The following is a 14,248-nucleotide window of genomic DNA, read 5'->3' on the forward strand; positions in this document are numbered from 1 at the left end:
ACAGACGGTGGCGGACAACAAAGACAGCTCTGTAACGCTAGTAACAGTAAGTGTAAGTATAAGGTTTCACTTTGTTATTTTTAAATTGCCGGTAGATTCGACGTTGGCATGGGTTACCATGGTTGCACATCTCCAACTGGCAAGAATGCTGTCAGGAAGTGACGTGGTAGTTACAGCTCAGTACGTCTGAAAAGATACATGCTACTGTTTATCACACAAACATATGTTGAATGATTGTTTACATATTGAGATTGTAGTGTGACCAGTATAGTGTGAGTCTGCAGCCATGCTAGCCTCTCTGTGAGGCTCAACATAGAGATACACAGCCTTAATGGTCTGGCTCCATCCAACATCGCAGGCCTTCTAACCTCTACGCCCAGGTCCCTCTGGTCAGCTGACCTGGGCCTCCTGGCTATCTCACGCTCCAGACTTAAGCTCAGGGGTGATCGTGCCTTTGCTGTGGCTGCCCCCAAACTGTTGAACAGCATCCCCCTACCAATCAGATCTGCCCCCACCATTGATTTGTTTAAGTCCAGGCTCATTTATATATTTATACATTTATATATTAGCGTTTGAGTCTACAAACTCAAACATTTATATACATTTATATATTAGCGTTTGAGTCTCCCTGATGTGGTCTTCCCTAACATGTGCCTGTGTGTGTTGTGTCTCTAAATGTGTGAGCTGTGTACCTGACAGTTATGTCGCCTCTCATGTAGGTGTTGTTAGCATCTTATTCCTTTTGTACAGCACTTTGGCCAATGTGAGTTGTTTTTAAATGTACTTTATAAATACATTTGAGTTGAGTTGAGTTGAGACAGTGGGGCTTTGAGCTAAATGCTGACATGCTAATGCTAAGTGACACCACAGTGGTTCTGAAACTTTTTTCAGTAATGGTCCCCCCTTGGATTATTTTTTCAGCCAAGTACTCCCTGACGGGTGCAAAACATTTTTGGTAGAAACACTCAGCAAACAAATGTAGATGTGATTGTGTTTGCCGTGGTTGTTGACAGTTTAAGGCAGTTAACCACTGCATTAAACATAGGAATACCGAATATAAAATGTGGTTTATTAAACTAACATTTATATTCTTTTCATTGAACTTATTATAGTATAATTAGTTTAAGATGTATTATGATGTGTTATTTTTTGCAAAATTACCTTTTAGAAAAATTTCACGTACCCCCTGCAGTATTCCAGAGTACCCATGGGTCCCTGTACCCCCAGTTGAGAAACACTGTTGTCGTGTGTTAGCATGCTAACCTTGGGTAATTGGCATTAAACACAAAGTAAAGCAGAGGCTGATGGAAATGTCATTAATTTTGCAGATATTTAGTCCTAATATTCAATGCTGATCCATCTAGTAGTTGGTGAGATACTTCTCTAAAAACCACAAATATCAGCCTCATGGCACATGAGATTGAACTGCTGATTTTCAAGAACTGCACCCACCCCACCACCCGCACATATGACCAATCAGCTTCACAACCCAACCTGACTCGTTGACACAAGATCCGTGGCTTGACCCAAAACCACAAATCTCTTTATAACCACGTGCTATTCACATAATTTGGTTAGGCAGCGCATTTTAAATGATCATTTTGGGACATTTCAAACATGTGAAACTAAGATATTATATTTTAAAAAGGAAGGCAATTCAGGAAATACGATTTAAATTAATATTTTTCAGTCATTTTCATAATTAAGAGCAGCACATCTCCACAGTTAATGTGTCTGTTAGTAATGCACCTGATTGAAGCGGCTCTCACATTACAGCTGGCACAGGAGACAGCGCTGACACACAAAGGCAGCAGTCAGCTGCTTGCAACATTAAAACGTAAGATTAAATTATTATTTTTATTTCATTTTTCATATTTATCCTCCAGCACTCAGGATCCAACCGGCATGTTCTTTGATTCACCCAGAACCTAACCCAGAAATAAAATCAAGGCAAAATTCGATCTGTGATTCGTCTATTTTGCGGGTCATCTACTGGATACCCAAGTACACAAGTATAAGTGATTTTCTGTGTTTAATAAATAAATAAAAAATAAACAAGGTGAGGCACTATCAAAGTGTCACCTGTGTGTTATCATGTGTACCATATGAAGATGTGTTTTTTTTTGTTTAAAAGCAAGATAATCCCGTATATAACAGAACTTCCTACTGCTTTCCATGACTACATTCCTACGACCACTGCCATTACTTCTATTTTACAACAGAAAGACATGTATCAGTGTCAACCTCAAAGCAGAATCTTCTTTGTTTCCGTTAACAGCAGTATTTGTTTTTCCATAGCGTTTGAATAGTTATCCAGTAGTTATTGAGATGTTTCAGCCTGAACCGAAGAGCTGGACTGACCAACCAGCAGACATTTCCATCCCTGGAGCTGCATGGCTAAAAATGTACGCAGTACGCAGACCTCGATACTGACCATTGCTCATGTCTAATAACCTTCCAGATCTTTTCCCCTCACAGCTGTGTATCAGTAACCGGAGGTCAGCTCACACCGTCAGCTACTTTGTGTTCAGTATTTTTATTCCGAGCTCTCTTTCATGCAGCACGCAGGCTATTTCTCATCAATGTCCTGCTTTATGTTTGTCCACACACCGCAGCTCGAACCCTGAACCCCTCCGCTCACCAGCAGCACATATTAACATCCACACACACAGTCTCTTCTCTGATGTGCTGGTTTAAAAAGAAACCCAGTTCAAACAGCACAGCAGGCTCCGTTTCCGAGTTTACAGGAATGGGCTGGTTCATACACTATCAGCCACGTTACACATTCCCATCTAATCCCATCTACCCGCACTGATAATAAATGCATGAAATGAATCAAACAGACCTTCCTACTCAGCTGCTTTGTTCTTGTGTTTTCCTTCAGGGAGAAGCTGAGCGAGCTCCGTCGGGAGAAGCAGAAACTGGTGGAGAAGATTATGGATCAGTATAGAGTCCTCGAGCCCAGCATGCAACCTCCAGCCAGCAAAGCCAAGTACTGTATACAATTATACCTATACACCCATTAGATTCAGATTCAGATTCAGATTCAGAATACTTTATTAATCCCCGGGGGGAAATTGTTTTTTGTTCCAATGCTCTGTGCAAAGTAGAAATAGAAATACAGCATGAATGGAAACAAGAGATAAAGATGAAGATATAAATAAAATACTAAAATAGACAATGAAATAAATAAAATAAAATATTAAAGTAGACATTAAAATAAAATAAAATAAAGTAAAATATTAAAGTAGACAATAAAATAAAATAAATAATAAAATAGTAAAGTAGACAATCTGAAATATATACAATACAATTAATTAGTTAATTACATTATGCATCGCTACGCATGCAAAGGCAGGCGACTGTGTTTACACAGAACAAGTCATACATGAAGACAAGGTGTAGAAATATATCATTAAAGGCATTAAAACATAAAGTGTGTATAAATAATTAGTTCAGGAAGTAAATGCAAGGTGGATGATGACTTGATGGTTTTTGTGTCAGAGGGGGGTCACATCAATTAATTTAATTGCATTTTATTGGAAATTGTTTCTAATATTTTTCCACCCCATAAGGTATGGATAAAATAATAGAAATAAATTTTAACTCCAAAACACATCTTATAGGGTGCCAACAAAAAACTAAACTTCACCAACACGATATGCAGTGCTTTTGTATTGAATTGTGTTGCTGTACAGACTAGTAACGTGCCTGTATGAAACATGTTGCTTGCTTGGCCTCCGGTATTGTTGCTTTCATCTTTCTCGAAAATCGCTCATCCAAACAACTTCACACTTAACACTGTGCTTTTTTGGGTCCTGAGCAATACACCTGCCATGACATAGCTGCGTACCCTAGAAATGCTCTAAAGTATATGGATCATTAGGGTGTAAAAGCTCACATGAACATATATGACCTTAATGAAGTCAAAGCCCAGTTCAGTTTCTAGAGATAAGCCCCAGACATTATGAACCTCAATAGTGTGACTTGAGGTGATTCTGTTCCCCAGAGTAAACAGACACACTGCATCTGGAGTATGTGGAGTATAAGCAAGATGGAAGATGTCCAAACACAACGCTGTTGCATCTCCTCCATGTGTAACTGTAACACCAAAGTTCAGCTTACCCTCTGACATGTTCACAGCTCCATCAGCAAAAGATCTGAGATGTGAATCGCCAACACAAACTACATAGAAAAAAGAAAAAGCACACATTACGTTACTGTATACAGTCAGCTATTTGGGGCCAGGCTATTTCCTAGAACAAAGGCATTCATTTCTGAAAGTTACATCACTGCTGCTTTCAATCTTTGAGTTTGCTACAGTGTAACATCTGCAGCCTCTCTTTTTTAATCTGTTCTTAAATGCACCATAGAGAGCATCGGAGAGCAAGCTATACCCAGCATGCCTTTCAGCAGTGTAACAGTTACTATAGGTCCCCTCTCAACTCACAGCACAGTGTGTACAAAACACACCTTTAATAAATATGTCCTTGAGATCTCAAGAGCACTTGACACTGCACTTCCTCAGTTCAAGAGCAATACGCCTGCAAAGTTTGAAGTTGATCGGATGAACAGAAAATCGAAGGACAGACATTCAGACAGACAGAGACACTTGATCAGCAGGTCACTCTGTGTATATATGTGCACCTGCTGCAGACAAGTGTCTTGTTTTTGATCACAAAGTACTTGCAATGTGAATGCAAAGTTGTTATATAAATATTGTGGTTTCTGTAAAGACATTTGGAAATCACTTACATGTAACCGGTGGACTCTAGTGTGTAGATATAAAGAGGCCCAGCCTGTGGGTATCTTCGGAGGCAATCTCTATTTATTCCTGACAACAAGTGGCAGAAACAAAATCCTCCATCATACACAACCATACAAACTCCAGCCCCTGCACAAATTAAGTGACACAGGAATATGTTAGCATGAAATGAACTTATAAACAGCTTAACAGCATTAAAACACGGATATTACCCAAAGAGCAATGTTGCTCACCTCTCCCATGGAGTACAGCAGCAACAGGGGAGAGGCAAGGCGGGACACACACCTTTATAGATGGGGTCCCCTCAAAGGTGAATGTAGGGGTACAGAAACTGAGTATCAAATGTTCCACATGTTGAGCACGGAGGCCTGAGCGTGTCAGGTATAATCCTTTTGATGAAATAATATTATTGTTCTTTATGGTTACAGAAGTTATGACCGCCCCCACCCAACTGGGGATGATGGTTTATTCTCTGTTTTCTATGACTGCCAAAACCCTGGTTTCTTGTGTCTGTATCATGATCAAAGGTCTCTTTCTGCTCCTCCTAGTGTGGTACCACACCATAAAAGGAAGACCATACTCTTGTGGTGCCCTCATGAAGACATGTTTCCAGAAATGCATCATTATTAATGAACTGAGGTGCAGCTATCTCAGTTGATGAGATCATGAATGGTCACTTTAGCAGAATGCCCAACAGAGTGCTGCAAGAATGAGACCCTGGAAATGAGTTAGCATCTTAGCACTCCTAGTCCCCTTGTCTGGAAGTCAGTGGATTTTGGTTAGATGGCTTAAATATGGTCTGTGGCAAACAGAAGCTTTAAGAGGTTTTTTTATGCTTTGTTCTGTGGCATAAAGTATGTCAGTAAATACCCAGCTTGTGAATTTTGAAGCTTTGATGTGTCTTTAAAAAGTCTGATGTGAACAAGTGGCTAAATACGACTGCAGAGTGTTGAGCCAAACTCTTCTAACTCAAACTTTCCAGCTTAAAAATTTATAGTATTTTCCAGTTGTAGTTAGCTAAGTGATGGTGACACTGAAGTCATGCAACCATCATGTAGTTTGTTTATAGCCTAATGTTAGCTTTTCACTTCTGGTGGTTGCATTTACACATCAAAAATCACAAGAGTGGTGTTCATTATCTACCTGAAGAAAACACGTTAGTATCATAAACATCTGTTTGCCACAGAGCTTATTTTCTGCAGCAATCTAAAATCCAAATTAAAAAGCAAATGGGCTTTTTGTCGAGGGAACCAGGGTGATGCTAACTTCCATGCTGGCCTACAAATAAACATCATCCCTGCAGCACTCTGTCCGTTCAACAGGAACTCTACCTGTCTTTCATTGGACAGCTGGCAAGCATTTTGTACCTTAACTGAAAATCTAATAATTAGTATTGTTGTGTACAAATTGCCCAAGTGCATTTTGTCCCCTGTGCTGCAAATTAATATGGAAATGACATTTTAATTATAGCATTTCCAAATAGATTTTCTTGACGTCATGTTACAAAGTGCTTTCTTTGGCATAATAAATGACAGTTGGCACCTTCTCAAGCCCTTTTTTCTCATTTTGAAAACATGCAGCCCTTGTTAGACTTGGCATCCTCCTCCTGTTTTCTGGAAAATCAGGGCATTGTGTGTGAGCGCACACAAACACACACACACAAACACACACTCCTAGCTCATCCCTCTTTGTAAATGGTCCCTGTCCTCTGTGTCCTCGTAGGAAATCTAACTGGATTGCAGACAGGATGAAGAAGCTAATCAAACCCCGGGGAGTGGGAAAAGAGGGACGTGCCCTCTTCACCGCCGCGGGCAGCGTGGAAAACCTGGCCGACAGCACTGAATTTACATCAGACACACACACACCTCACCCTGGTGAGACCACACATACCCACGGCGCAGCACACTACCTCTCTTTCTCTCTCGCACACACAAACACCAGCAGACTGGTTTTCACAAAGATATGCTCACATGCTCACCCCATCAAGCGAGGCTACAGGCATGCATACAAATCATCTCATGACTACCAAGTGTGGTCAGCATTGATACCACTCTCTTCTCCTTAGATCTCTCCCTGTAGAGTGCCAAGACTTACTGAGGCCGGCTTTCTCTGCTAACCACATGTTGAAAGGAAAAGATTCGCGAGGTTTCATCCTCTTTTTATGCACCTTGACTGTGGAATGCATTTTACTGGCGGAGAGAGAGAAAAAAAAACTCTCTGCAGACATTTTCAAAGCCAAGATTTAAGCCGAATCCTGCATTTATGATTTTTTTTTCTCTCCTTTTGACATACTGTTATTGTCCCCGTTTAATTTTACTTTTCCTCGCATTGTGTTTTCTATTATCCTCCATAAACCCCTGCTTTCTTAAGCTGTGTGGCAGGGCCAACACTGGGAGGCCTGGCTCTGTCTGCTCCTCAACAAGAGGGCTGCTGGTTGTTAATGCGCCTGTTTCCCACAGAGAGACTCGATATTTCAGCTGCACTCCGATACCCTGTTTTCCATCAAAAATAGCTTGTGTATGTGGGTTTTTTAAACACTGAAAAAAAAAAAATGCTAAAAATAGGCGATGAGCTGATTTACAATTGTCCAGGATGCTTTTCACTCTCTTTCTTTTTTTTCTTGCGTGTCAGGTTGTACGTCACAGATGAGCCGGAAAACCGGTTGGTAACAGCAGAAAGTGAAAAACGTAAAAAGCAGCATGGAGGCCAGTGAAATTGTTACGGTGGTTACTCCTTTTTTATTTCTCTTACTTATTCAGTTTCTGTCTCAGCCTCGGTGCCGACTGAAGTTTGCACGATGTTTGAGGGCTGCTTGGACAGAGACAGATATTACTTTGTGGCATGTCATTGCATCATGCGAGCAAGTGGGCTAGAATTAGCATGTCCATCCAGGTTTCGTATTTCCATCACTGCCAATCAGAGCCAGTCGGAGCTGGAGCTAGTAAATACCCTTGACTATTGCTGAGACATTTGTCCCAGGCGTGAATGCCGATTGTAACTTCACCTATTAAATATAAAGCCAGATGTTAGCTGGTCTTAGTGGGGGTTTTCCATGGGCAAAGGGGCTCAAGTGGAAGAAACACAAAATCTCTCCAAATGCATTTTAGTTGCATTTTAAAAATGTTGCGTGTAGCAAACACTGTATATAACTGTAAAAATAATTAAAATCTCAGATAAATTGCTCTTAATAAATTAGATGTCTTGCGAAAAGACATTGTTTCAGCCAGCCAAGACATTTCTCACACACTCCACTACTCCCTATCTTCTATGTGGCATTTCCCACAACACCGGCATTTAACCCTGAAACTAACCCGCATTATGGCAGGTTAACTTGACCTTAACCACTGGTCTCAGCTCTGTCTTCGGGCCGCAGCTGGTGTTACAACTCTCTGGACAGATCGAGACACAGCAGGTTCTGCCACAGCAATTCTTCATCTCATTAGACTAAGTCAGAATTTATGAATAATTTACATTATTTCAGTTTAATATAATCTACTGTTAAATAGGTTAGGATTGGCTTTTTTAATGTGAAGGTCAGACTTCTGTCCATGTTGAGCTCTGAAGTTAGCTGCGTTTTTAGATGTTCTAGAAAAATGTATTTTATTACATTATTTATGTATTTTAAGGGATTGAAGCCTGAAGGACTGGAATCCTATAGTTTTTGCTTTGGCACCTCTTTTTCTTTAGAAATGTTTTCGCAGATTCCTTGAAAAAAAGGACATTGTACTGTAGATACATGAAATTTTCACCAGTGATTGAAAATTATGAGCAAATGCTGCTGAGAAATATGACAGCAGTTGGCCAAATGGGGGCGCTATTACTAAGGCATAAAATTCAAATCTTGAAAGGCCACGCCCCTCAAACCATAAGTCCGATCGACTGGAAATTTGACTCACAAGTACAGCTCAATGTGCTTTACGAAAAATCTACAAGGCCCCATGGTAAGATTTTCCACCACTTTGAATTTTTTGAATATAATATATTTCACACCTTCTCCTAAACCGTGGGTCCGATTTGTACCAACCCTTCTGTGGATCATCATTCGGTCAAGCTTATTGAAAGTTATCAAAAGCTTGTTGATATCTCTTTGTGTTGTGAAGATACTGATGAATGATCTTTAAAAGAGGCCTGGCTCAGCACATAAATAGACCTACCTCCATAACTACAGGGCCAGTCATCACAAGCGTTGTAGGATATGTCCACATAAGTACCTTAAACATACCCTGAGAGTTTTATCCAAATCAACCACTTGCTGGTGCTATAAAGGTGAAAATGGGTGTGGCATAACACAAATCAGATCACAAATTTTAATCAATAATCATTCCAAAACTTGCAGGATATTTGAAATAATAATGATGAACCATGTGTGCAAAATGATTTTGAAATCGCTCAATTGGAGATGTCACCAATTTCAAACAGGTTTATAAGCTTTTGCAAAAATTTGGCCATAACTCAATAAACACTTTGTCCAAACATCCCCAAACTCTGTGGATATTTTTAGCTAAGCCATTGAAGCATGTCCCCAAAGCTTTGTGCAATTGACCAACAGAAGGTGACAGTGTCGCCAAAGATGACCGTGGCCCAGCACAGATTTGGACGTAAATGAATGAGCATCTGTGTGATCATGATAAAACCTGTTGTTGTTTTTTGTCAATGCAGGTGTCGTAAACTGTTAAAGGTCTCGATCGAGCCCAGCTTTCAACTTTTAGAGGTCCATACTGGCTTCAGTCCTGGAATTGCCACTTGTGGCTATATTAATATGCTTACAATTACAATTTTAACAGCACTAATAGCCTTTTAGCTGACCATGCTGTAGACCAAGTGTGAAAGTAGCATTTTTACCATTATAATTTTTCAGCTACTGAAATGCTACATTATATAAGAACAAGATGACAGTAAGGCTGAGGTTACTACATTTAAAATATAGCCTTTATATCACAAAACACTGATGCATTCCAGGAGGAACTGCAGTTTACAAATGCATGGATAAATACTCAACACGTGCTTAATTAACTACATTAATGTACTTTACAAAACATGTACATTTGGATGTTTATGTACTGCTTACAACTGTTGAAAAAGGGTTTATATCAAAGTATGAAGCACTTGAGTTACAGTGCTTTCCTACTTGAGCTGAACAAAGTGCTTCACAATGCTTCTCATTCACACACTCACACACTCACAGTCTAATGGTTGGCAGAACTTCCCGGCCATCAGGAGCAGTTTTCAGGGGATTAAAGAGACAGTTCACCCAAAATCAAAAATATTTATTATTATTATTATTTATCAGTCTAGATTGTTTTGGTGTGAGTTGCCGAGTGTTGCAGATGTTGGCTGTAGAGATGTCTGCCTTCTCTCATATATAGTGAAACTCAGCTTGTGCTGCTCAAGGCGCAAATAATACACTTGAAAAACTCAAGAGCAATGTGCAGTGTGTTGCTCAAGGACACTTAGACATGTGGACAGGAGAGGCTAGGAATCGAACCTCTAACCTTGTGATTAATGACAGACCTGCTCTACCACCTTAGCCACAGTTATTGCCTTAATTTATCTCTGCACCTGCCATTGTCAGAGTCCCTGAAGCTGTATTTCCACTGGAAGAAAAGTTATGTCCTTTCCTGGTTTGTGCTGTAAAGAAATCAGCAGATATGTCCCGTCGCCGTGAAAGATTTAGCATAGCAAACCGTCATGTTGTGGGTGTACACTGATCATAATATCTCAGAATGAATTATGATTTACCAATGTCAAAATGTCATAATCTATAACATGCTATCATGGCCTTTGTATGAACAAGTGATTTAAGTAAAAATAAACTTCAACTCATTTTCTTTCAGACCCCCGCAGCGCTCCAGTCTCTCCCTCTCCCGCGAGAAAAGCCCCATCCCAGACAGAACCGGACATCTCATCGCCAGGGACTCCAGCCATGCGCTCCGGCTCCGGGGGCCGTCGAAAGCTGGGATCCCGTCACGGCTGGGGGCTTGGGTTGGCCAGAGGAGGCTCTGGAGTCTCCCAGTCTTTCAGTCCTGGTGACCACAAAACACAGCCCCGCCTGCGGCTGCGCTCCAGCCAGAATGCCTCCACTGTCCTCTGGGAGGGACAGAGAAACGAAACAAACACACCCCAGGCAGCAGACGCACCGCTGAGCAGTCAGGAGAGTGTCGAGGAGGATGAAGGCAGAGGTGAGGTGGAGAAAGTGGAATGAGGAGGATGTGTGTCCGTGTCTGTGCATTTTCAGAAACAAGTAATTTAACAAAATAAGGAAAAACATGAGAATTGTACATTTATTTTAAGAAAATGACTTGTTCTAATGGATAATTTCAAAGTGTTTGTGTTGGCAAGCATGCCATGTGCTCAGCATTGTGAAAGGTCTGCTGGGGTAACAAATTAAATGTCAAGCTGAATAAAAATTGGATTGTAAAAATAAAACTGGCCAGAGTAGCCTTGATGTCTGCAAGCACTCAGAATACTGCTAATTTTCTTTTTAATAAAACATGCATACGCCTGTAAGACTGTGATCTTCTCTTCCTTCCAGACAATCAACAATCCAGTGATGATACCGCGACGACCTGAGACAGAGCTGCAGCCGACTCTTAATTAAAAACAACTGTTTTTATATTATTTGCTCTTGGCACACTGTTTTGTATGGATGACTATTTTAAATATGAGATCCTCCTAGTATTTTTGAATACATGAATGAATAAATCCTTCTGTCAATGATTTGCAGTGTTGCTGAGGTGTGAAGGGGAAGAACAGCCTCTTTAGTATGGAGCTCCAAAACTGACCAGATGTTGTAAAGCGCTATCAGACGAGTCAGTCATAAAACATCACTTTATTATATTATTTATTTCTCTTTCCACAAATCAGTTGGTAAGTTACATTAAAAATTCATTGAAAAATTAAAATTCAATAATTTGTCATCTTCTAGTTCCTCCATTTTTGGTCTTGGCACAAATGTAATTGTTTATTCACACACAACATTTGCACCAACACAGGAGGCCACTGTTCGCTCCGACAGTCCCTCTTACCAACAGTCAACATCACTTTCTTTCAACTATAGTCATGATCATCCCCTAACCTTAGCAAAATGCATTATGCCATTTCATTTGAAGGAGCAGTTTGAAGTCAAGATGACTGTCCTGCTTGCTAGCTTAACTGCAAATACTGCTAGCTAAATGCACTGAGCACCAGTCTCACCTAGCTACATAGCTGAAGCTAACTGTAATCATTAAACTACAACAGACAGTAATGTTTATCACCCATATACCAAACTACATTCTGCTGTAGGATCACTGAAACGAACAGTAGCTGAAACATTTTAGCTTGCAAGCTAACACTAAAAAGTTAGCAAGGTAATACCAGGCCCTCAGGAAGTGCGCCAGGCTTTGAAGCCAATTTTCATCGTGGGCAAACAGCGATACTGCAATCTCTGGGGTCCATCACAAGTCAAGTTTGTGAATCAGTGGATACATTATTTTGAGTGACACAACCCCCGGGAAAAGTCTTGTTTTTATATCAGGATTCGATCCATTTAGTCTGATAACATTTGGATAGTCTTGAAGAGTAACAAGATTAAATTGTTTTATTCCTATTTAAGTTAGCAGAGTGCTAAACCCAAAGTAGCCGGCTTAGCTAGCGGAAATCTCTTGTATGCTTGCTTTATGGGCCCAGTGATGCAGAAGTAGCACCGATCATGCAGGTAATTTAAATAGAGCTTTTTTGGCTTCATTCACCACCAAGCACCTTTGATGGGAATGAATGCAGTCCTACAACGCTGTGTCCAGGTCTTTTAATACTTCAATAGGTAATGCTAGCTATAGAAAGCAAGGATGTATAAAGGAAACTGGATACAGTGTTGGATGCAGGGCCCTGTTCATTCCTATGAAAGATGCTCAGTGGCACATGGAGCCAAAATGGTTTGATTTCCAGGTTTTGAAATTATCTGGATCTTCCACATCCTTGGTCCGATTGAGCAGGTGCACTAGAGACTTGGGCAGGCAACGTCTGATTTGCCCTCTGTAGTCAATTTAATTCTGTGGCTCCTTATTGGACCAGATGGATCAAATCCCGACAGTGAAACAAATCATTTCACCGAAGTTGTGTTGCTCAAAAAAATTTATCCACTGATTTACAGACTTTTCTTTATAATGTAAATCTATGGGAAAAGTCTTTATGGGCCCCATGGCATTATGTGACAGACCTAGAAGTTGTAATTTCATGTTTAACCATTATGTAAAATTGGCTTCAAAGCCCAGCGCAGTTCCCTTGGGCTTTAAAGAGAAGTTAAGGCCCTCCCATTGTCCCTTATGAGACCTTATTTCAGAGGGAATATGCATGGTAGTCAACAGAGAAAGACAAATAACTTATTGATCCCATTTGAATTGTGCCATGAATTGCTTATGCATGTTTGTCGATTTAAAATATAATTTTGCAAGTTAAAAAAGTCACAATTTTTCTCTTTACATTTTACATTTTTTAACCATTTCAGTTTTTGTATTATTGCTCAGTAAACTACATCTCTCAGCTCACACAATACACATCCACAACACCAGCTAGCTAGCAAGGCAACTAAGCTATGATCCACGCACAAATGTAATGTTTTCTTACCTGATGTTTTTTATCCAGTGAATCCTGGTGTTTTAATCAAGACGCAAGCGAAAGAATGGGCGAGACCCATTGCTTGTGTGAGTACATTCCAGTATGAAACACACAGGCATTGTAGTTTCAGTGAGAGAGAAAACCTTGACTACACTTAGTTGACTTGTGTAGTCCATACTCCACACACACCGTGTAAATCACTCAGACATACACAGCAGCTCTGAAGTGTGTATGGGGTCGTTCAAATACAGATGCCTAGCAGAGACATCAGGAATATCAAAGCAAATGTCATTAGGGACGTCATATAGCATATGTAACATCTATGTAGTTCAGAGGTGTGAGAAATACCCAAGTGGAGCAGAGCTGGTAGAAGTAAAAGCCCTCATATGCAAATTTTCACTTGAGCATTAAAGTTGAGCGCTAGAAGTGCCTCATCTCGTCTTCCGTAAACCTTTATAGGATTAACTAAAAATGTTCTATGTTCCTGCCGTTCCCTCTGATCGCCTCTTCTTCAAGTTGGCTCCCTCAAAGTCAAAAAAGTATCACTTTTAAGAGCTGATCACATATTTTGTAAGATATGCTTCAAGGTAAAAAGGAGAAGCTGTTACCTGGTACTCATAAAATGTTGAATATTAGCACGGGAACAAGGTGAACTGAAAGCATAAAGATCACTGGAATTGACACACCTAATAAAAAATGGATTTAAGATTGGTATTTAAGTAAAGAACTGAGAAAAAAATGATTAAGTCATCTGGAGTCCAGTTCGAGGCATGACTCTGAGGGTTGGATTTAAGAGGGAAGCAAAATAAATACATAAATCTAACGATAAATCTCCCTGTAACCCGCGGATCTGATCTGTGCACAGTGGATAAACATGGAGCAACCCCC

At 40.2% G+C, this 14,248-nt stretch overlaps 1 protein-coding gene across 1 annotated transcript in view; it reads left to right on the plus strand.

Moving 5' to 3' along the window:
• The window catches only part of ccdc88b (coiled-coil and HOOK domain protein 88B), a 75,507-nt gene extending 63,840 nt beyond the window's left edge, over positions 1 to 11,667 (plus strand). Inside the window, exons 25-28 of the mRNA XM_033644034.2 lie at positions 2,885 to 2,992; positions 6,488 to 6,639; positions 10,600 to 10,944; positions 11,298 to 11,667. Coding sequence (XP_033499925.2) covers positions 2,885 to 2,992; positions 6,488 to 6,639; positions 10,600 to 10,944; positions 11,298 to 11,335 — 643 coding nt within the window. The 3' untranslated portion in view covers positions 11,336 to 11,667. The remainder of the gene's footprint in view (positions 1 to 2,884; positions 2,993 to 6,487; positions 6,640 to 10,599; positions 10,945 to 11,297) is intronic.
• Positions 11,668 to 14,248: the final 2,581 nt, after the last annotated feature.

The sequence above is a fragment of the Epinephelus lanceolatus genome, chromosome 7 (genome assembly GCF_041903045.1).
Source record: "Epinephelus lanceolatus isolate andai-2023 chromosome 7, ASM4190304v1, whole genome shotgun sequence".
Taxonomy (NCBI): Eukaryota; Metazoa; Chordata; class Actinopteri; order Perciformes; family Serranidae; genus Epinephelus; species Epinephelus lanceolatus.